The 25,246-nt window shown below is 43.8% G+C and overlaps 1 protein-coding gene across 1 annotated transcript in view; it reads right to left on the reverse strand.

The window, feature by feature from the left end:
• Positions 1–23,638, reverse strand: part of LOC310791580 (asc-type amino acid transporter 1-like) — a gene marked incomplete at both ends in the record, with an annotated part of 61,700 nt that extends 38,062 nt beyond the window's left edge. The window contains one exon of the mRNA XM_083653247.1: positions 23,605–23,638. Coding sequence (XP_083509373.1) covers positions 23,605–23,638 — 34 coding nt within the window. The remainder of the gene's footprint in view (positions 1–23,604) is intronic.
• Positions 23,639–25,246: the final 1,608 nt, after the last annotated feature.

A 25,246-nucleotide genomic window follows, 5' to 3' on the forward strand; every position in this document is an offset into this window, starting at 1 on the left:
TTGGACTCCTTCCACAACATCCCCCTCTCTCTCTCTCTGTACTCTGGCAAATCCAGCAAACAGCAGCTGTCAAAGCAAAACATGTTTTGCTCCTTTCTGGACCAGAAGAGATGAGAGTCTCCATCAGAAGAGACGAGAGAGACGAGAGTCTCCATCAGAAGAGATGAGAGAGACGAGAGTCTCCATCAGAAGAGATGAGAGAGACGAGAGTCTCCATCAGAAGAGATGAGAGAGACGAGAGTCTCCATCAGAAGAGACGAGAGAGACGAGAGTCTCCATCAGAAGAGATGAGAGAGACGAGAGTCTCCATCAGAAGAGATGAGAGAGACGAGAGTCTCCATCAGAAGAGACGAGAGAGATGAGAGTCTCCATCAGAAGAGATGAGAGAGACGAGAGTCTCCATCAGAAGAGACGAGAGAGATGAGAGTCTCCATCAGAAGAGACGAGAGAGATGAGAGTCTCCATCAGAAGAGACGAGAGAGATGAGAGTCTCCATCAGAAGAGACGAGAGAGATGAGAGTCTCCATCAGAAGAGATGAGAGTCTCCATCAGAAGAGACGAGAGCCTCCATCAGAAGAGATGAGAGTCTCCATCAGAAGAGATGAGAGTCTCCATCAGAAGAGATGAGAGCCTCCATCAGAAGAGACGACAGTCTCCATCAGAAGAGCCATGGCTCAGTGCACTGTAAAGGACTGACCACTGGCTTAGCTGCTGGCCTTCTGTTCTTCTCAGATTGATTATGGTACTATCACTATACTAGGTTTGCTTCATCGTCCACCTGCTCCAACCTGGACCCCCTGCATCACTCAGCCTTGAGAGGTATATCACCTATTCTAGCTTGAGGACCCGTCACTGTACCTTACACAGCATGCTAGGATGGTCACCCCTCACTTTGCGTAGGCTACAACCAGGGTTGGGAGGGTTACTTTAAAAATGTAATCCGATACAATTACTAATTACCTGTTAAAAATTGTAATCGGTAATGTAATCCAAGTATCACAATGTAACTGATTACTTTACGCTACTTTTGGATTACTTTTTAACACATTTTCTGCATGCTCCTCAAAATGACATTTCCCCCAAAAAACAGCTCTGCAATACTCATTTCAGACCTTACGTGTATTTTCATTATTATTTTTTCCTCCAGGGTTTTAACAGAGTTTTGGCAAAGCAAGCCTGTTCGACTATGGCCCTTGGTCCTCGAATGACCTGCAGTTCCTGATTTTAAATTATTTTGAGCATATAGGATAATGGAAGTGGTCGCTGTTAGCTGCACTTGCATCAATTAACAAACACATGACTAAATATTGCTTCCTTTTTTATGCACTGTTTCTGATGTATTTGTTGCTGTGTTGTAATCTGATGATGTTGTCCTGTTATGTGATCTGATGCTGCTATTTGACCCTGCCTCTGCCTTGGCTATAGGTCTCACTTGTAAAAGTCAGAGGTTTTTAATCTCAACGTGACTCCATAGTTAAATAAAAGTTATTTATATAAACATTTTGACGGATAAAATCCAGTGAAGCACGACGCCCCCCCCCCCCTCACACACACACACTCTCTCTCTAATGATCCAGAGTGAGTGAGTTAGGAGTGCTTACATAACGCCTGTTTATGTTTGTGCTGTCACAAGCTTCGGCATGACAGCTGAATAGCTGGACTGGAGAGTCCTCCTGTCCTGACCTCTCTGCACTAACTAACTAAGGGCTGCACAATTCATCTCCTATTAATCGTGATTCGTGATCAAGATTTTGCCTTTCCCACAACAATCATGAAAACAAGAGAATCACGATCAAATTGAGATACTGTAAAACGTGCCGCATTCCGTTTAGCATCAGCTCTCGTTTTGTCTCGTGTTGTAAATCCAACGCACCCCTTTCCCTCGCAGTGGTGCGCTCCGCTCGGCCCTCTGGAGAAACATTCTAATACCTAAGGTGCGTTTGAAACAACCTCCTAAAAGCTGAGGGGTAGTGTATAAAGAGTATAAAGACATGCAATTGAATTGAAATCCTTATTCTGTTTGAATGATTTGTGGTTTATTTTTCATAACAGGTTAGTTTGTGATCTTTGAGAGACTATAGAGTAATACGTTTCTTTTGTATAAAGACAAATAGTCTGTTGATTTATGGTATAAAACAAAGCTAAGAACCTATCGTCTCATAAAAGACAGTTAGAGTGTAGAGCCTTTATGTGAAGTTTGATTTGGACAGATGAAAAAGGTCCCTGTGTGCACAGTTGTGCTGTCTGTGTGTGTTCTGGAACTCTGCCCTTGGCACTGGAGACTGGTAGGTTTAATGCTACCCCTGAAGAAGATAGACTTTGTTTGCTTTGTGACTTTGAGAACGAGATTCATTTTCTGTTCTGTTGTACAGCTTATGATGATGCAAGGGAGATACTCTACAGTCAAATGTCCTCTATTTATGTTGAATTTTGTTTTAGTTGGATGATGATGAGAAACTAACCCTAACCCTAATAACTAGAAAATATATCATATCTCAGTAGTAGCCTACTACTGAGAAATACTGAGTAAAAAGTACTAATATGTCTTACATTACACCCCGGTCCGTCCCAGGTCCTTTCTGTGTGGAGTTTGCATGTTCTCCCCGTGTCCGTGTGGGTTTTCTCCGGGTGCTCCGGTTTCCTCCCACCATCAAGAAAGACATGTATGTTAGGGTTAATACTCCTGTCAGTGCTCCTGACCAAGGTACTGGCAAAAGAACTGGAGTTGGTCCCCGGGCGCTGCACTGTGGCTGCCCACTGCTCCTAGTTCTAGGAAGGTTCCTAGTAGAGGATGGGTCAAATGCAGAGGATGAATTTCCCCAAGGGGATAAATAAAGGATAACTTAACTTAACTTAACTTACATTAACCTGTTTGTTTCTTTATGATATAAGCCTCTCTGCTGCCCTTAGTGTTGATGGGAGTAACAGTGCTTTAGGTCTTGACAGTGACAGGGAAATCCAAATATAGAGAATTCCTCGCCAAAAAAGACGTATCTGTTAAGAAAATGTGCAGGGAAAAAGCCAGTGTTAGCTTTAGCATGCGGGCTCGTTATCAAGTCCTGACAAAGAACAATACACATGACCTTGGCTAAAAGATAAGCTACTGAAAATGATAACAAGCATGAAAGTGCCATGGTCAGGTCTTACCACAGTAGAAACTGGGGACCTGTGGTACCATGGTCAGGTCTTACTACAGTAGAAACTGGAGGACCTGGGGTGCCATGGTCAGGTCTTACCAGAGTAGAAACTGGAGGACCTGGGGTGCCATGGTCAGGTCTTACCACAGTAGAAACTGGGGGCCTGGGGTGCCATGGTCAGGTCTTACCACAGTAGAAACTGGAGGACCTGGGGTGCCATGGTCAGGTCTTACCAGAGTAGAAACTGGAGGACCTGGGGTGCCATGGTCAGGTCTTACCACAGTAGAAACTGGAGGACCTGGGGTGCCATGGTCAGGTCTTACCACAGTAGAAACTGGAGGACCTGGGGTGCCATGGTCAGGTCTTACCACAGTAGAAACTGGAGGACCTGTGGTGCCATGGTCAGGTCTTACCACAGTAGAAACTGGAGGACCTGGGGTGCCAAGGTCAGGTCTTACCACAGTAGAAACTGGAGGACCTGGAGTGCCATGGTCAGGTCTTACCATAGTAGAAACTGGAGGACCTGGGGTGCCATGGTCAGGTCTTACCACAGTAGAAACTGGAGGACATGGGGTGCCATGGTCAGGTCTTACCATAGTAGAAACTGGAGGACCTGGGGTACCATGGTCAGGTCTTACCACAGTAAAACTGGAGGACATGGGGTGCCATGGTCAGGTCTTACCACAGTAGAAACTGGAGGACATGGGGTGCCATGGTCAGGTCTTACCACAGTAGAAACTGGAGGACCTGGGGTACCATGGTCAGGTCTTACCACAGTAGAAACTGGGGTCATAGGGTGCCATGGTCAGGTTCTTACCACAGTAGAAACTGGGGTCATAGGGTGCCATGGTCAGGGCTTACCACAGTAGAAAGTGGGGACCTGTGGTGCCATGGTCAGGGCTTACCACAGTAGAAACTGGAGGACCTGTGGTGCCATGCGTCAGGTCTTACCACAGTAGAAACTGGAGGACCTGTGGTGCCATGGTCAGGTCTTACCATAGTAGAAACTGGAGGACCTGGGGTGCCATGGTCAGGTCTTACCACAGTAGAAACTGGAGGACCTGGGGTGCCATTGTCAGGTCTTACCACAGTAGAAACTGGAGGACATGGGGTGCCATGGTCAGGTCTTACCACAGTAGAAACTGGAGGACCTGGGGTGCCATGGTCAGGTCTTACCACAGCAGAAACTGGAGGATCTGGGGGACAACAAGGCTTTCTCCACTGCATTTTTTTGTTGTTGTCAAAAGCAAACTTGATGAGGATGGACAATCTTTCATGATCATTATCGTCATCCATATGTGGGCAGTGGTGGCCTGCCAGCTTGTGACCAGAAGGTTGTCGGTTCAATCCCCTGGTGAGACGGGCAGGATACATCTGGGCGGGGAAAGTGAAAAGGCAGCGCTTGCATGTCCCTCATTACCACCACACACACGTCGCACACACACACACACGCACACTAGGGTTGGCACGATGGACGATGGCATCGACCATCGTGATTGGCCGACCCCCCATCGACCTCTGAGCCTTCTACATCGGATCATCGTGATTAATTATCTGTTCGAATTAAATTTGTGCCGTTTTAATAATAAAACATACCAAGTCAACTTACTGTGACGCGTGTGGCACGCGCCGGCAGCATTAAACGAGCGCCCCCAGTTCAGACTCAGAGAAGCCTCCCCTCCCCCTCCTCCTCTTTAGTGCTTCTCTGCACTGGATATGCTTGTTTAATGTCGCCGGGGCGTCCCCCGTGCACGAGAAGTCAGTTATTTTGTTGTGAAAACTTTTAAGAGAAAGAAGAAACCTCACGTTCTTTCCTGTTTTCAACCCACAGTGAGTACAAGTCTTCAAATGTGAATTTAACTTGCCTGTTTCAAAAGTGAAAGTGAAAGTGAAACACTAGCAATATTGAACTGCGCAGGCTAACGGATCATGACCAACAACGTGTGTGTGTTGAATTTAACTAGCTGGCAGAAAAGTGACAGAATTACTGGCGGATATAACGTTAGATTCGCGTGGGCTTTTGAACCTAATAAGAGAGGGTTGAGGAGACTGGAGAGAGTTGAGAGAGAAATAGAGCAGCAGCAGCAGCAGCTAGGCTACTGCTAGCTGTTACAGCAGTAGCTACTGCTTGAGCCAGAGCCAGGCGAATCTAACGTTATATCAGCCAGTAATTCAGTCGGTTTTTTGCCAGCTAGTTAAATTCAACACACACACGTTGTTGGTGAGTAACGTTAACGTTAGTTTTGCGCCGTTCAAATTGCTATAGTGACAGCCGATGCCCACTTCAGTCGCGTGGCTCTGTGCTGTAGCACAGAGCAGTATTCAAGCCCGCTGGTATCATGTAGAGCTCAGGCTCAGCTGTCCTGTTAACGTGAACGCATTACAGCAACGCAGTGACTTAATAAATAATGAATTATTCCCCCAACCCCCACCCCAATGACGATGGCATCGTGCAAAACGATGTTTCACTGTAAAATAATCACGATGGATAAATTTCCGACATCGCACAACCCTAACGCACACACACACACACACACACACACACACACACACACACACACACACACACACACACACACACACGTCACTATAAAGGACTTTTACTTTGCACTTTAACATTTATAATTTGAGATTATAAAGAGAGATTGTGGAAGGAAGTTCAATTGTATTTGACCAATCACGACACATTTAAACAAAACTGAGGTAGGTGATTGGAGAAATGAGCAGATGTCCCGCGGAACATTTGGGAGCTAACGCCAGACTAGCGGCCATATCTTACGCCCAAGTGCAAGGGCAAATCTTTGCTAGTTTCTAGAACTAAAAATCTAAATGGTTTCCTTTTCATTACCACTGGGTCACTGAAACAGGTCCTTTGCGGTACTGACCCAGTGGTAATTAAAAGAAAAAGAGTGCTGGAAACTAGCAAAGATTTGCCCCTGCACTTGCACTTGGGTGTAAGATATTGCCCTACTGTAGTTTTTTTTAAATGAGCCATTTGAGCTAAACCGCTGGTTACTTAGAAAGCCTGGCTGCCTTTCCAACGTTCAACTCAAATAAATACCAAGATGTTATGTCAAACATACTTTCAAAAACGCAAGTATGTCAAACATACTTGCGTTGCAAGCGACTTGTCGTATGCCATGTTCAAAATGTTTCTGTGTCATCGTCATTTAATAGGTCAGGTCTCCTTTTACCTGTCTCACCTCTTCTGAAAAAACTCTCAAGCGACGTTTCTCAAACTCACTCGCTGGAACTCGCCCATCTATTTTGGTCAGCGGGCCGCGAGCGTCTGATGACCGTCTGATGACCTGGACGTGAATATGAACGTTATATACGTCATCATCAGACACACTCTCAAACACACACACACACACACACACACACACACACACACACACACACACACACACACACACACACACACACACACACTCACACACAAACAAGTACAAGACCAAGTGCAAAGAGCAGCTACAGCAACGCAAAGCACCTGATACTACCCAGAGATTTATCTCTGAGTTTATTAGTACTGCTTCTTAGTCGGCGGAGGACCGGGGTCAGGGGTCAAACCACAGTGCTCTGGACCTCTCTGCTCAACCTGCTCAGAGCACAAGAAGAGGGGGTGCAAAATGGGTGTGGCTGAATAGAGCTCGCAGTTGGAGCCCTTCTACAGGCGAAGATTAATCTTCGCAGCCCCACTCAGGCGAGGCGTACAGGCTGGGGGGGCGAAACGCTGGTGACCCTGGGATACCTGCTGAGGATGTATAAGGGTTTCCAACGGAGTGCTCTGGCCACACTCTCACCAAGGAATACCGCCATGGGCGGCATGTCGTGGCTCCTGCTGTTTCTGCTTGTGGCAAGGCATCTTTGATGTGAAGTGAACGTCGGGGGTGCTTTGCTGCGGGCGAGGTCCATGGGGGCTGCGGTGTGTTGTCCTCGCGGTGGTCCTGCGGTTTCTGCTTGTAGCGGAGCATCTTTTGATGTTTACTTCACCTGTAATATCAAACACCACAGAGACACACAGGAGTTAATGTGTAATATCAAACACCACAGAGACACACAGGAGTTAATGTGTAATATCAAACACTACAGAGACATACAGGAGTTAATGTGTAATATCAAACACTACAGAGACATACAGGAGTTAATGTGTAATATCAAACACTACAGAGACACACAGGAGTTAATGTGTAATATCAAACACCACAGAGACATACATGAGTTAATGTGTAATATCAAACACCACAGAGACACACAGGAGTTAATGTGTAATATCAAACACCACAGAGACATACATGAGTTAATGTGTAATATCAAACACCACAGAGACACACAGGAGTTAATGTATAATATCAAACACCACAGAGACACACAGGAGTTAATGTGTAATATCAAACACCACAGAGACACACAGGAGTTAATGTGTAATATCAAACACCACAGAGTCATACAGGAGTTAATGTGTAATATCAAACACCACAGAGACATACAGGAGTTAATGTGTAATATCAAACACCACAGAGACATACAGGAGTTAATGTGTAATATCAAACCCCACAGAGACATACAGGAGTTAATGTGTAATATCAAACACCACAGAGACACACAGGAGTTAATGTGTAATATCAAACACCACAGAGACATACAGGAGTTAATGTGTAATATCAAACACCACAGAGACATACAGGAGTTAATGTGTAATATCAAACACCACAGAGACACACAGGAGTTAATGTGTAATATCAAACACCACAGAGACATACATGAGTTAATGTGTAATATCAAACATCACAGAGACACACAGGAGTTAATGTGTAATATCAAACACCACAGAGACATACAGGAGTTAATGTGTAATATCAAACACCACAGAGTCATACAGGAGTTAATGTGTAATATCAAACACCACAGAGACACACAGGAGTTAATGTGTAATATCAAACACCACAGAGACACACAGGAGTTAATGTGTAATATCAAACACCACAGAGACACACAGGAGTTAATGTGTAATATCAAACACCACAGAGACACACAGGAGTTAATGTGTAATATCAAACACTACAGAGACATACAGGAGTTAATGTGTAATATCAAACACCACAGAGACATACAGGAGTTAATGTGTAATATCAAACACCACAGAGACACACAGGAGTTAATGTGTAATATCAAACACTACAGAGACACACAGGAGTTAATGTGTAATATCAAACACCACAGAGACAAACAGGAGTTAATGTGTAATATCAAACACCACAGAGACACACAGGAGTTAATGTGTAATATCAAACACCACAGAGACATACAGGAGTTAATGTGTAATATCAAACACCACAGAGACACACAGGAGTTAATGTGTAATATCAAACACTACAGAGACACACAGGAGTTAATGTGTAATATCAAACACCACAGAGACATACATGAGTTAATGTGTAATATCAAACACTACAGAGACATACAGGAGTTAATGTGTAATATCAAACACCACAGAGACATACAGGAGTTAATGTGTAATATCAAACACCACAGAGACACACAGGAGTTAATGTGTAATATCAAACACAGAGACACACAGGAGTTAATGTGTAATATCAAACACCACAGAGACATACAGGAGTTAATGTGTAATATCAAACACCACAGAGACATACAGGAGTTAATGTGTAATATCAAACACCACAGAGACACACAGGAGTTAATGTGTAATATCAAACACTACAGAGTCATACATGAGTTAATGTGTAATATCAAACACCACAGAGTCACACATGAGTTAATGTGTAATATCAAACACCACAGAGACATACAGGAGTTAATGTGTAATATCAAACACCACAGAGACACACAGGAGTTAATGTGTAATATCAAACACAGAGACACACAGGAGTTAATGTGTAATATCAAACACCACAGAGACATACAGGAGTTAATGTGTAATATCAAACACCACAGAGACACACAGGAGTTAATGTGTAATATCAAACACCACAGAGTCATACAGGAGTTAATGTGTAATATCAAACACCACAGAGACACACAGGAGTTAATGTATAATATCAAACACCACAGAGACACACAGGAGTTAATGTGTAATATCAAACACCACAGAGACACACAGGAGTTAATGTGTAATATCAAACACCACAGAGTCATACAGGAGTTAATGTGTAATATCAAACACCACAGAGACATACAGGAGTTAATGTGTAATATCAAACACCACAGAGACATACAGGAGTTAATGTGTAATATCAAACCCCACAGAGACATACAGGAGTTAATGTGTAATAACAAACACCACAGAGACACACAGGAGTTAATGTGTAATATCAAACACCACAGAGACATACAGGAGTTAATGTGTAATATCAAACACCACAGAGACATACAGGAGTTAATGTGTAATATCAAACACCACAGAGACACACAGGAGTTAATGTGTAATATCAAACACCACAGAGACATACATGAGTTAATGTGTAATATCAAACATCACAGAGACACACAGGAGTTAATGTGTAATATCAAACACCACAGAGACATACAGGAGTTAATGTGTAATATCAAACACCACAGAGTCATACAGGAGTTAATGTGTAATATCAAACACCACAGAGACACACAGGAGTTAATGTGTAATATCAAACACCACAGAGACACACAGGAGTTAATGTGTAATATCAAACACCACAGAGACACACAGGAGTTAATGTGTAATATCAAACACCACAGAGACACACAGGAGTTAATGTGTAATATCAAACACTACAGAGACATACAGGAGTTAATGTGTAATATCAAACACCACAGAGACATACAGGAGTTAATGTGTAATATCAAACACCACAGAGACACACAGGAGTTAATGTGTAATATCAAACACTACAGAGACACACAGGAGTTAATGTGTAATATCAAACACCACAGAGACAAACAGGAGTTAATGTGTAATATCAAACACCACAGAGACACACAGGAGTTAATGTGTAATATCAAACACCACAGAGACATACAGGAGTTAATGTGTAATATCAAACACTACAGAGACACACAGGAGTTAATGTGTAATATCAAACACCACAGAGACATACAGGAGTTAATGTGTAATATCAAACACCACAGAGACACACAGGAGTTAATGTGTAATATCAAACACTACAGAGACACACAGGAGTTAATGTGTAATATCAAACACCACAGAGACAAACAGGAGTTAATGTGTAATATCAAACACCACAGAGACACACAGGAGTTAATGTGTAATATCAAACACCACAGAGACATACAGGAGTTAATGTGTAATATCAAACACCACAGAGACACACAGGAGTTAATGTGTAATATCAAACACCACAGAGACACACAGGAGTTAATGTGTAATATCAAACACCACAGAGACACACAGGAGTTAATGTGTAATATCAAACACTACAGAGACACACAGGAGTTAATGTGTAATATCAAACACCACAGAGACAAACAGGAGTTAATGTGTAATATCAAACACCACAGAGACACACAGGAGTTAATGTGTAATATCAAACACCACAGAGACATACAGGAGTTAATGTGTAATATCAAACACCACAGAGACACACAGGAGTTAATGTGTAATATCAAACACTACAGAGACACACAGGAGTTAATGTGTAATATCAAACACCACAGAGACATACATGAGTTAATGTGTAATATCAAACACTACAGAGACATACAGGAGTTAATGTGTAATATCAAACACCACAGAGACATACAGGAGTTAATGTGTAATATCAAACACCACAGAGACACACAGGAGTTAATGTGTAATATCAAACACAGAGACACACAGGAGTTAATGTGTAATATCAAACACCACAGAGACATACAGGAGTTAATGTGTAATATCAAACACCACAGAGACATACAGGAGTTAATGTGTAATATCAAACACCACAGAGACACACAGGAGTTAATGTGTAATATCAAACACTACAGAGTCATACATGAGTTAATGTGTAATATCAAACACCACAGAGTCACACATGAGTTAATGTGTAATATCAAACACCACAGAGACATACAGGAGTTAATGTGTAATATCAAACACCACAGAGACACACAGGAGTTAATGTGTAATATCAAACACAGAGACACACAGGAGTTAATGTGTAATATCAAACACCACAGAGACATACAGGAGTTAATGTGTAATATCAAACACCACAGAGACACACAGGAGTTAATGTGTAATATCAAACACTACAGAGTCATACATGAGTTAATGTGTAATATCAAACACCACAGAGTCACACATGAGTTAATGTGTAATATCAAACACTACAGAGACATACAGGAGTTAATGTGTAATATCAAACACCACAGAGACATACAGGAGTTAATGTGTAATATCAAACACTACAGAGACATACAGGAGTTAATGTGTAATATCAAACACCACAGAGACAAACAGGAGTTAATGTGTAATATCAAACACCACAGAGACATACATGAGTTAATGTGTAATATCAAACACTACAGAGACATACAGGAGTTAATGTGTAATATCAAACACTACAGAGACATACATGAGTTAATGTGTAATATCAAACACTACAGAGACATACAGGAGTTAATGTGTAATATCAAACACCACAGAGACATACAGGAGTTAATGTGTAATATCAAACACCACAGAGACACACAGGAGTTAATGTGTAATATCAAACACTACAGAGACATACAGGAGTTAATGTGTAATATCAAACACTACAGAGACATACATGAGTTAATGTGTAATATCAAACACCACAGAGACATACATGAGTTAATGTGTAATATCAAACACCACAGAGACATACAGGAGTTAATGTGTAATATCAAACACTACAGAGACATACAGGAGTTAATGTGTAATATCAAACACCACAGAGACATACAGGAGTTAATGTGTAATATCAAACACCACAGAGACACACAGGAGTTAATGTGTAATAGCAAACACTACAGAGACACACAGGAGTTAATGTGTAATATCAAACACTACAGAGACATACAGGAGTTAATGTGTAATATCAAACACTACAGAGACACACATGAGTTAATGTGTAATATCAAACACCACAGAGACATACAGGAGTTAATGTGTAATATCAAACACCACAGAGACATACAGGAGTTAATGTGTAATATCAAACACTACAGAGACATACAGGAGTTAATGTGTAATATCAAACACCACAGAGACATACATGAGTTAATGTATAATATCAAACACCACAGAGACATACATGAGTTAATGTGTAATATCAAACACCACAGAGACATACAGGAGTTAATGTGTAATATCAAACACTACAGAGACATACAGGAGTTAATGTGTAATATCAAACACTACAGAGACATACAGGAGTTAATGTGTAATATCAAACACCACAGAGACACACAGGAGTTAATGTGTAATATCAAACACCACAGAGACACACAGGAGTTAATGTGTAATATCAAACACTACAGAGACATACAGGAGTTAATGTGTAATATCAAACACCACAGAGACATACAGGAGTTAATGTGTAATATCAAACACCACAGAGACATACAGGAGTTAATGTGTAATATCAAACACCACAGAGACATACAGGAGTTAATGTGTAATATCAAACACCACAGAGACACACAGGAGTTAATGTGTAATATCAAACACCACAGAGACACACAGGAGTTAATGTGTAATATCAAACACCACAGAGACATACAGGAGTTAATGTGTAATATCAAACACCACAGAGACATACAGGAGTTAATGTGTAATATCAAACACCACAGAGACATACAGGAGTTAATGTGTAATATCAAACACCACAGAGACACACAGGAGTTAATGTGTAATATCAAACACCACAGAGACACACAGGAGTTAATGTGTAATATCAAACACCACAGAGACATACAGGAGTTAATGTGTAATATCAAACACCACAGAGATATACAGGAGTTAATGTGTAATATCAAACACCACAGAGACATACATGAGTTAATGTGTAATATCAAACACTACAGAGACATACAGGAGTTAATGTGTAATATCAAACACCACAGAGACACACAGGAGTTAATGTGTAATATCAAACACCACAGAGACATACAGGAGTTAATGTGTAATATCAAACACCACAGAGACACACAGGAGTTAATGTGTAATATCAAACACTACAGAGACATACAGGAGTTAATGTGTAATATCAAACACTACAGAGACATACAGGAGTTAATGTGTAATATCAAACACCACAGAGACACACAGGAGTTAATGTGTAATATCAAACACTACAGAGACACACATGAGTTAATGTGTAATATCAAACACCACAGAGACATACAGGAGTTAATGTGTAATATCAAACACCACAGAGACATACAGGAGTTAATGTGTAATATCAAACACCACAGAGACATACAGGAGTTAATGTGTAATATCAAACACTACAGAGACATACAGGAGTTAATGTGTAATATCAAACACTACAGAGACATACAGGAGTTAATGTGTAATATCAAACACTACAGAGACACACAGGAGTTAATGTGTAATATCAAACACCACAGAGACATACAGGACTTAATGTGTAATATCAAACACAACACCACAGAAATATCTACTACTTCCTCGTTTGCATGAGGTGCATGCGCTGTGTGCACTCATAAGTGCAGCCCGTAAAGCCCATAACTGCGCAAAAGTTGCGCATGATGAGGATATGTTTTCAGGGAAGTGACTGACAGTCAGGTGACACCTCTTTGGAAAGCTTGCAATGTTTACCATACGATTGCATTGAGTTTGGAGTCTGCAATACCACCAAACATCCATTAGATGGGAGCAAAAGACTGCGTATGAAATTGAAGCTCAGCATTATAGTGCGCCAATATATCGTCCAGTGCTGTCTGTTTTGATGGGATAAGCGCTTGGATGGACTCAAATGACTATGAAACAGTGAGTAAACCATATTTGTCGTTTTTGACGACAATCACTTGATGGAATGTTGAGACAAAAACACAACATTTGACAGGTTGACTCTGAAGTGTTGAAGTTTGACTGTGTGATTGCAAAGGGGCTTACATGAGCTAGATGAGTCAGAATAATTATGCCGTATATACCAATGAAAAGTGTCGCTTCTCTAATTTCTGATGATATCCAAGATGGCGGGCTGGACTGTTGTGATCCAGGAAGACTGTTGCATTTATTTAATTGTATCCCTTATCTTTACATGGCTCTCATTTTCTAACTAAAATGTTAAAATTATTGACAAACAACCATTGTTTGGACAAAATACACTTGGAGGGTTGAATTGGTGGCGTACAGGCCTCTTAACTCATTGAGTGCCAGCCACTTTTGGAGAACGGATGCTCCCAGTGCCAGAGTTTCAGAGCGTTTTCAGTGATTTCTCGAGGCCCACAGAATATTGTGTGATATTACTATGTAAACACTGAACACGCACAAAGAACGATGAGACTCTATTCTATCATCTGCAAAAAAAAGTTTATTGATCCCATTTTCCGTTCTTTAGTTATGAGCCGGAGAAGATAGCTTGATTCATCCAAAAACAGCAATTTTTTTCTAGAAGCTGAGATAATTGGCCTTTTGTGAAATTAAACATTTCAAGCACATCACTGACTCTGAAGCTAATCTTTTCTAATGTAGTCACACCTCAAAAATAATTTCCTTCAATAAAACAGTGAAGGCCAGGGAATTCTGTTTGGCAGAATAATATTTTTTTAGCTACAACCAGCAGCGCTGGCCCCTGCGTGCGCTGCTGGTTGCAGCTTCTTGCTGGTCTTGATTTGCTGCTGGTGGGCATCGGATATTCTGGCTTGCGTTTGTCAATCCTGTCCTGCTGCCTGGGTCTGTCTGGCCCTGCGTGCTGCTCTGCGTGCCCCCCCCCCGCCCCACCGTCAAAAAACGCAATTGACGAACATGTCCGTCCTTGGCACTCTACGTTACTATTTGAAATGACGAACATGTCCGTCCATGGCACTCAATGAGTTAAGTGTGAAGCATTTGGAAAAAACAAAGATAGCTTTTAATGTACTTTTTACATGCAGTCGAGTCGGGTTGAGCAGAGTTGGGGCGGATTAGCCCCGCTATGACTCTTCCGGGTATGACGTCATCGTCTACCCTACACGAGTGCCGTCTCCGTACATATACTTGCCTGCGACTTTGGCTCCCAAGCTGTCTAAAACAGCGAGACGCCCGTATTTACAAGTGCCACTGAAACATTTCAAAGCCACCTACTTGGGAAGAAGGGTTCATAGCTTCTGGACGGCGGGGTTTGAAAGCTCGACGCTGCTCATAAATGCCTCTTTTCATCTGAAGTCTGTGCTGGTGATATAAATTTTTCCGGGTTAGAGCCCAGCCGTCACAGCGCTCAACAGCGCCACTCTGGTCGGAAAATAATATCACCAGCAGAGACAGGAGAGAGCAGCTGTCATTTTCATTTCGATGTGTGATCACACAGTGTATGAAGATTTGATTGGAATGTATGGATGCACAGTCCATAACGGAGACCATTGAAGACATAATTTGTCGGTGTGGACTTGACATCATGCAGATGCAGGCCAGACATATGATGCTGCCTCTGTGCTTCAGGGGAAGATGACAGGGGAGGCAAAAAGAATAGATAAAAACCCCAAAGCTCTCTCAATACACTGTGTCAACCACAGCCTCAACCTCCTACTGCAAGAGGTCACGTCAAAGTGTCCAATGGTGAGGGGGCCCTCTCTCTTGTGCATGACATCCACCAGATGATTTCCTCCTCCCCAAAAAGGCTGGATAGCAACCACCAGGGCCGGTTCCAGAACAAGATGACTAGGGATGCATCCTAGATAGGAAGGGGTGCGCATGCACGGGCTGACCGACCCGGGTGGCCGGCCGAAATTTGACATGTTATTTTACTAAAAATACTGCATTTTACCATAATTTCAAGTAGAATGATACCAGCCAAGCAAGAATATTTCAAGTGTTTCCATTGCTTTACTGAAATATTTGGACCATATAATGATAATACAATTATCTCAACCTTAAAAGGTTACATGTGCCAAAAAGCCATAAATTCGAATCAAAGAACAAAGAAAAACAACAATTATAATTCAAGTTTAAACAGTAAGTGTGCAGCTGCAGCATTTATATATAAAAAAAAAAAAAAACACTCTTTTCAACTGAGCATGCAGACAATTAAAATAAGGGTGCAATGCATGCTTTTGCACCCCTGTAAAACCGGGCCTGGCAACCGCGCCTTGAAACCCCTCTCTGCCCAACGTGTGTGTGTGTGTGTGTGTGTGTGTGTGTGTGTGTGTGTGTGTGTGTGTGTGTGTGTGTGTGTGTGTGTGTGTGTGTGTGTGTGTGTGTGTGTGTGTGTGTGTGTGCGTGTGCGGGGCAAAAATCTAATCTAAATCTACACTGACTCTGCGTCAGACTGTTGTAATCCATTCCATTTACTTTGTTAGCCTGTGAAATGTCCTTCCTTCTTTTTTCAATCAATAACCATAAAGATAACTCACTGCAGCTCAGCTACTCCAGATGAAGTACTCATACTTGTCCTGCAGTCACCCTCTCAGATGCTGTCTCCTACTGTGTCTCTAAGACCAGCAGGTGGTGCTGTTTCATAATTTCACAGCACCTTTTTTTATTTTTTTATTTAACCTTTATTTATACAGGTGAATCACCTTGAGACCTGGATCTCATTTTCAAGTGCGACCTAAGTCCACTGAGCTTCTTTCAGCCAGCAGCTTTCAACAGCTCAAGAGAATATAATAATAGAATAGAATAGAATAGAATAGAATAGAATAGAAGATAATTTAGTATAATAATAGAATAGAATAGAATAGAATAGAAGTTAATCACTTTAACTTTCAGACTGTGGTTCAGCAAACTGTAAAAACATGGCTGCCGTGCAGAGCTGTAAACACACAGACTGACTTCCTCCACTGCAGAAAGGCTGCAGCACATTCAGCAAGACGGACACTTCCTTTTCCTCAAACACCTTTTCTCTTTATTCAGATTTCTTTGGGGGGAACAAAGAACAAACATCAAAACAGAGAAAATATAATAGTGCCGCAGGAATGAGTCCAGAAGACCTGCATGTTAACACTTCAGGTTTCTACAGTATGTGTAAAAGTCAATGGGGTTTTTCTATGGGGATTTTGGTTAAATGTTTGAAATAAGGTCTGTGGTAACAACATTTTATGAAACAGAGAACTTTGTGTTGTGCAAAGATACTCTTCACAAATGAGGACCACTTTTATGATTTTAGAAGCGTAAATGCATTTTTCCCCTCAATGCGATTTTTAGAAAATGCTTCAAAAGTCATAAAAGTGGTTCTCATTTGTGAAGATGATATATCTTGCTGAATACAAAGTTTGCTGTTTCGCAAACCTTTGTTAACCACAGACCTTATTTCATGCATAGGAACCAGGAAGTGCAGGGACTTCTGGGTAAGCCTACAAAGATCCGTCATCCCTGTGGTACTATGAGAAATAGAAAGTTTGAAGTCTGAGCGCTGAGATGATTTTCTTGGGCTGTTTTTACATTCATTTGTTTATAGTGGAAATCAAAAATCAAACAAGAGAAAATCTGAAATTCAGCGGTATAACAGGCCACATTTTCAGCAAGTATAGGAAAGTTTGAGGTTGGAGCTCTTAAATCTGTGTACTAACGTCGCCCCCACCCCCTCAGTGTTTAGTATATTGTGTAAAGCGTCTTTGAGTTCTTGAAAAGCGATATACAAGTTCCATTATTATCTGTTATTATTAAATGGGTTTCTTGGACCCTGAGCTCGTCAAGATTGGACCATGCAAACTTTTCATTCAAGCAAAATCTTCAACAACAAAAATGAACAAGTTGAAGTAACACAAGGTTACAGGATAGAAGTGATACGTAACAAAATGAATAAAAACAAAATAAAGCAATATACAAATGTGTGTTGTAGATGTGTTTAGCATTAAGGTACAGTAGGTGACTTATGCAGACCTGGGTGGGACCAAAACCAGCAGACGTCTCCTCCCCCCTTCTCTCCTCTGTCCTTCCCTCTATCCTCTCCTTTCCTCCCCTCCTCTCTCCTTTCCTGCACACCCCTCTCCTCTCCTGTGTGGTGGGAGAGACTATCCCTACAATCGAGGCCTGCATACCCAGAATGCCTTGTGGTCTGAAGGTCAAGCTCCTGATGACGCAGGAACAGAAAAAGGCCATAAAACTCTTCAAACATAATTTCATTGTATTTTTCTTTTCGTTTTAAGGATGTTGGTTGTTAGGGTTAGGGCAGCGTTTCTCAAACTCTGGGGCACACCCCCCTGTGGGGCGCAATGGCATTACAGGTGGGGTGCAGGGACACGGAACCAATGTTTTGACCATTTTGACGTGCACGTGTGCTTTTGCCATCTGATTTCTTTTCACAGCGGAGGAATAAACAAACCCTGCTTCCGTAGTGACAGACTTTTGTGACAGACACAGAGTGGAGTGTAACAGTTATGACATCACATTCATTCATTTCAGACAGAGTGGAGTGTAACAGTTATGTGACACAGAGTGGAGTGTAACAGTTAGTGTGCAGTCAGAATGACTTCACGTTCTTTCATTTCAGACACAGAGTGGAGTGTAACAGTTATGTGACACAGAGTGGAGTGTAACAGTTATGACATCACATTCATTCATTTCAGACAGAGTGGAGTGTAACAGTTAATAGACATGTGACACAGAGTGGAGTGTAACAGTTATGACATCACATTCATTCATTTCAGACAGAGTGGAGTGTAACAGTTATGTGACACAGAGTGGAGTGTAACAGTTAGTAGACATGTGACACAGAGTGGAGTGTAACAGTTAGTGTGCAGTCAGAATGAAGAGACATGTGACACGGGCAAAAAGAAAAGCAGGCGATGCTTCCAAGACAAACAAGAAGACGGAGTCGGGTGACAGATGGTAATCAATCAAAACAACACAAGGCAAGAAGAAAATATGATGACGTGATCTTGCTCTGAGTTTCACAGTGAATAGGAGATGAGAGACCAGTCTGTGTTTTACGTCTGAAAACTCTGGCAGCGGACAGTATGAAACCCAACTAATTAAAAAGACAAATATGTGTTCTTTTTTGGACAGATAGAACTTTATTGATATCGTTCTAACAAAGTGATTGCACATTTTAATAGATTTTTTGTCTGATGAAGCAATCTGGTTAACTTTATCGTCCTTGCAATTGCGATTTCTGTTTGATTTTTCTTTATTATTTTATGTGTGAAAAAGCACAGATGGAGAAATCTCTCAAAATGTCACCAAAAAGTCATACATTTGAAATGGAAGTTGTTTATTTGGCCATTACTGAAAGAATATAGAAAGGAATGCTCATGATCTTGATCAGTTATTTCAATCAAAGTTAAACTTGGACCATTTTATTACAATTTTGTTGGGGCGGTGCGGCATGAACATTTTTCCTCCTCCAAAGTGGGGTGTGACAGAAAAAGTTTGAGAACCACTGGGTTAGGTTTAGGCAAGTAAAACAACTTGGGTAAGGTTAAGCTTAGGGTATGGTAGCCCCAAAGTGACCCTACTCTACTCTGTGTACTGTATACACTCGTGCAGTATACAGTGTACACAGTATACAGAGTACAGTAGTAGGGTTACTTTGGGGCTAAATCAAGTCAAGTCAAGTCAAGTCAACTTTATTTATAGAGCACGTTTACAATGACTAGAAGCCAACCAAAGTGCTTCACAGATAAAAACACTAAAATATGGAAAACAAAAAGTACAAATACAACTGCTACAGAGCAAGGTGCAATACAAAGTGCAACAGATACAAATAATAAAATAAACCAAGACTAACAGACAATAGGTTGCCAGGAGGCAGGCTCAACTCAGGTCGAAGGCCAGGGAGAGAAGGTGCATTTTAAGCATGGATTTAAAAGCCTCTAGGCTCTGGGCTGATCTAATGTGGAGGGGGAGGCTATTCCAGAGCCTATAGGAGCTGCTATAGCGAAGGCTCTGTCCCCTCTAGTCTTGAGCCTGGTTCTATAGGAACTAGAGCATGTGAGCGGAGCGGAGCGGTGATAATTACCGCTCCTCGCTCCCGGAGCGGTCCTTTCCACCCGCTCCAGCGCTCACATGCCGCTCAAGACCGCTCCGCTCCAGATGGGGACTGCCCCCTAGTCCGACACCTCATGAGTCCGACACCTCACAAGTCCGAAAAATGGCCCATTGGACAGACATCTCGTTAGTCCGACAGCTCGTTAACCCGACAACGAAAATCTCACTAATCCGACAGTTCATTAATCCGAAAATAATGTGCTCTGACTGCAGCGCAAATGGCACATTTCTCTGCTGGTTTTCTCTCCTTCTTTCTCTCTCATCCCCTCCCTCCCCCTCTCTCTCCCTCCCCCCTCTCTCTCATGAACATAATGAACCTGCTGTGGGAGGAGACGTTTGGGGGGAGGCATTGCGCAATCATGTAGGCTCTTTCACACTGGCCTTGAAAGCCGAAAAATGCACGGAAAATAGGATTCGCGCCTCCGATGTGAAAGTCGTGAACGCGCTTTGGTGGACAATTGTTTTACGCCTTTTGTCCCGTGACAGTAGGTAGTCACAGCGCCGGGTTACCTGGCAACCCGCCTCCATTTGAAAGCGTTGTCGCAGCAAGCCGGAAAAGGTGTGAATGGTCAGCTCATTCATAAAAAAATTACAGGGGAAATCACCTCATGTATCAAGAAAGTGCAGGAGTGAAAGTAAAAAAAGTAGCCTATACAATCATGACTGCAGGGACGCCAAGAGGAATGCTCCGTGCGGTTAGGCTTTATGCTCAAACGATGTTGACATTAGGTAAAATTAACGGATATAATAATAAGCTTCAGAGGGCTATAGCTGTCTGTGGCGAGTTGGTCTGAGGTTATTCCCTCTCGAAATCAGCTCTGTGCATTCCCTTACAAAAACTACTAACGTTAAGTAGTCATGTGCATTTATAGCCTATACTATTGCCCCGACGAGCAGACTGCAGCTGTTTGATATGCGGGCGGTCGTGTATCATCCCAATTTTAGTAGGACACCATATCGATCTGCCCGCCCACCATGCGAGTGCGCCTATCCTCCCTGCTCAGCGGACTAGGAGAAGCAGGGAAGTCTTGTTGTTGAATGAATTCGTTCATCATACAGTAGCCAGGCTATACTAACCTATGAAAATATTAATTTGGGCTAGGAGGAGCAGGAAATCCCTCCGCTCGCCTTTCAATCCGGGAGCAGGGGATTTCACCTGAAAGTACACAGCAGCACGGGAATGTGGCCGTACTGCTTGGCTCTGTGTGAAAGCAATTTCTGTGGCGAGGGTGCGAGCTTTGCGGGACTCCTAAACGGCAATTTTTGCGCGATCTGTGTGTGAAAGAGCCTTGTAGGCAGACTGATTGAAGTATATGTGCTGTGCGTGCGCCGTCATCACCACCGACCAAAAGCCATTGTTTTTACCTGTGGGTCGGGGGGGGGGGGGTCTCGCCAGCTAGGCGAGTTAAGTTTTACCCCTTATTTCATTCTTGTTAAATGTTGTGCTTCATTCCCTCCCTAGCCCTGTATGTCGTGCGTAAAAGGAGAGGAAGAGTCAGAGGTTTTACTGGCAACTTACCTGTGGGAGCATCTCTCTGTGCCAGTTTTGGGGTAGCCCCTCTTTAGTGTGGAATCGTTGCTGTGGACTGTATTTATTGCAAGCTTTGCATGCCATCCTTTCACGTGTGCCGTGCTGTACGTAATCTATTACTGTTTGATCTAACTGCTTTTGTAGTGGTTCGCCTAATCTTAACACAGGGGGATAGACAGTCAGTCCCTCGGTGACAAATGGAACCCCATAATTCACCTGTGATTCATAAAAAATCAAGCTGGCCTCTATTTTCCATATTCGTGTGTTGTTTGGTCTCCGACAGAGCCCTTTCCAGGCTGGTTTATTACAATAATGTTTTTGATCATTCAATAATCAGTAGGCTATACTGCACTGCTATAGGCTATATACAGTATAATGGCAGTAGGATACGTCCAATGCAAAAAAAAATCCCTCAGCCGCCATAACGACACACACACACACACACACACACACACACACACACACACACACACACACACACACACACACACACACACACACAGAGGGGGAGAGAGAGCAAGTGTGTATATGTTTGTAGCTTCATTTGGGAGCGGATCAGACTCCGACTCAAGCATCACAAACTGGCGGTCTGCGCTGTGCGCCCTCACCAACCTGTCTCTCACACGCGCATCCAAGCTGATCACTGCTGAGCTGATCATGGGTTTTCAGGATCCACACACAGATAGCCTAATTAAACAGACCGTGACCCGCCGTAATAGAAATGGGACCAGCGCAGCCATACAGTTTCCAGGTTTCTACAGTGAAATCATCAGGAATAGGCTACAGGATTTTTTCAGTGATTTAGGGAACATTATTAGCGCCACTTGAGAGTAACATGACTCTCTGATTATGAACTCTGATAATTTGTTATGACTGTTATTGAAGATCATGATCAGTATGATCAGTAGGCTATATATACATATTGTAGCGATGTGGGTTTGTCAGTAAACATGGGTTTGTCTAGTTGTCACGTTAGTCTGGGGTTGACATGTCTGTGGGGATTTACGGGGGTACGTAAAGGCAGCATACCAGCCAGTGGGTGTGGTGGAAGATAGGGGTTCACCTGTGATTGGCTGGGGGAAGGGGGAATGTGAACGGGAGAGCGTCAGCTCGGGGGTGTTGAAGTGGAGCCTGAGGAAGGAGGCTGTGTGTGTTGGGAGCTGCGAAGCTAGGAGAAGCTAGCTGGGTTTGGGTGTGTGTTGTGGTGTTGGTTTTGGCGTGGACCACGGCTGACAGTGGTCCCCGGTTATAGCGATCCACAATAAAGTGCGGTGACAAGAACCTGACTGTTCGACGGCTTTGTGGAATTACTACATTGGTGTCCAGAAGTGTAACTAAGAACTTTGGTCGCTCGTCTCGCACGAGGTTCCAGCTAGCTGCAAGCTAACTGAGCTGGATTCGCCTCGGGTAGTTAGCTGAGGTGCTAACGTTGAACACGGACTGTTACAGCTCGCCGCGGAGGTTCCAGCCAGCTGCAAGCTAATTGGGCTGGATTTCCCTCAAGTATAGGTCGGCTTGAGTGCTACAGTTGGCGTGTGAGGAGACGGCGCGGAGGAAGGTCGAGGAAGAGGAAGCTACAGAGTGAAAATTAACGCCTTGGAGGATCGGCCAGGCGTGGGCGGCTAGCTGTGTCTGCTAGCTGCTAAAAGGTTAGCTGTGTCTGCTAACTGCTAAGAGGTTAGCTGTGTCTGCTAACTGCTAAGAGACTAGCTGTGTCTGCTAGCTGATACGAGGTTAGCTGTGTCTGCTAACACTACAAACACCACGTGGCATGGCGCGCGTTGGTGGACCCTAGTCGTTGGACGGGGGGGAAAAGGAGCTACCGACTCCGGAGTTCAGCTCGGTACTGGCCGGCATGGAGGCCCGCCTGGAGCAGAAGTTCAGTGCGGTGCTTGCCGGCGTCGAGGCCCGCCTGATGCAGGGGATCAAACGGCTGTGGGAGGCGACGCCTGCCTGGGCAGAGGTGCTTATGAAGCTACTGAGGGGGGCCACGCAGCGCGGAGAACGGCAGACGGAGGAGCTGCAGAGACTGTGTTGGACTTGTGGAGCACAGGGTCATCTGGCGAGGTGGTGTCACAGCGTTCCTTCGGGGCAAACCAGGTACGCGGAGCAACGGTACTGGGGGCGCCCGGGTGTCTGCTGGTCATGCGGTGCGTTTGGACATCTAGCCAGGGAGTGTCAAGAGGCTGTCGGAGACCGGAGGACAGCGGGAGAGGGGAGACGTGCCGGCGGCGGGCAGGTGAGACTCTGTTGGAGTTGCTGTTCACCTGAGCACTTAGCCAGAGACTGCACTGAGACTTTGGGGGATGGAGGAGACACACAGCCGGGGGAGCAGCCGGAGCAACAGGCAGCGGAGCGGCGGAGCAGTGCAGAGCCGGTTATTCAGGTCAAGAGAGTGTGGGCTGTGTGTCCAGATGGACGGGTGTTGCTAACGCCGGAGGAGCCTAGCTGCTCTGCAACCCCCACGGTAGAGGACATCATCTGCAACGCTGTTACAGTCGGGAGAGCAACGCTCGTGTCTCCGGGTGAGCGAGAGGGGTCAACGCCGGAGGAGCCAGCCCAACCTGACTGCTCCACACCCCCCACAGTGGCTGTGCAGGAAGCCAAGGTGGAGATCGCCGTCGTTGGTGTTCCCCCTGCTGTCCTGCACACGCCGCCCCCTGGGGGAGGGGGACGGGAGGACGAGCGCGTGCAAGAGGCGGAGGAAGTGGAGTACTGTGTAGGCGTGGACCTGACGGACAACGACGTGACCATCATGGATGTCGACGTGGATGAGTGGAACTACAGGCAGGAGGAGGACGCTGACATCAGTCCGGTGCTCGCGTGGGTGGCCGCCGGACGTCGGCCCCCTGTGGAGGAGATTCGCATGTGTTCCGGGGCCACGAGGGGACTGTGGGAGATGTTTACCGACCTGCGTCTGGATGTAGATGGGATTTTGGAGAGGAAAGGGGGGGGGAGGAAAAAGGGGGTTCCAGGCGATTGTACCCAGCTACCTGCGGGGATTGGTGCTACGGTGGGCACATAGGACCCCCAGATCCAGTCCCCCCGGATCCGGTCATTTCGGAGCTGAAGAGACACTCCGCCGTGTTCGTACATTTGGCTACTGGGGCAAACACAAGGGGGACGTGCGGAGCTACTGCAGTGCGTGTGATGACTGTAGGGCACAGAGGGGGGACCGAAGAGAGCCACCCTGCGAAGGACTAACCCCACTGGGGGTTGGGAGGGACTAGAGTGCTTCAGATGGGACAGAAGCTTTGAAAGGGGGGATGGAAATGGTCCTGGTTTAAATGAATGGAAATGTGTGTAGAATTTAAATGAATGGGAAAAGAGAAACGAAATAATTGAAATGTGAGTGAAAATGAGTGTAAAAGGAAACGGGGGAAATGTCAATGATGTAGATGATGATGTGTGAAAAAAAGAAAAAGAAGAGAAAAAAAAAAAAAAAAAACGTGTAATGTTGATGTT

The sequence above is a fragment of the Poromitra crassiceps genome, assembly GCF_964638095.1.
Source record: "Poromitra crassiceps genome assembly, chromosome: 16".
NCBI classification, from domain to species: Eukaryota; Metazoa; Chordata; class Actinopteri; order Beryciformes; family Melamphaidae; genus Poromitra; species Poromitra crassiceps.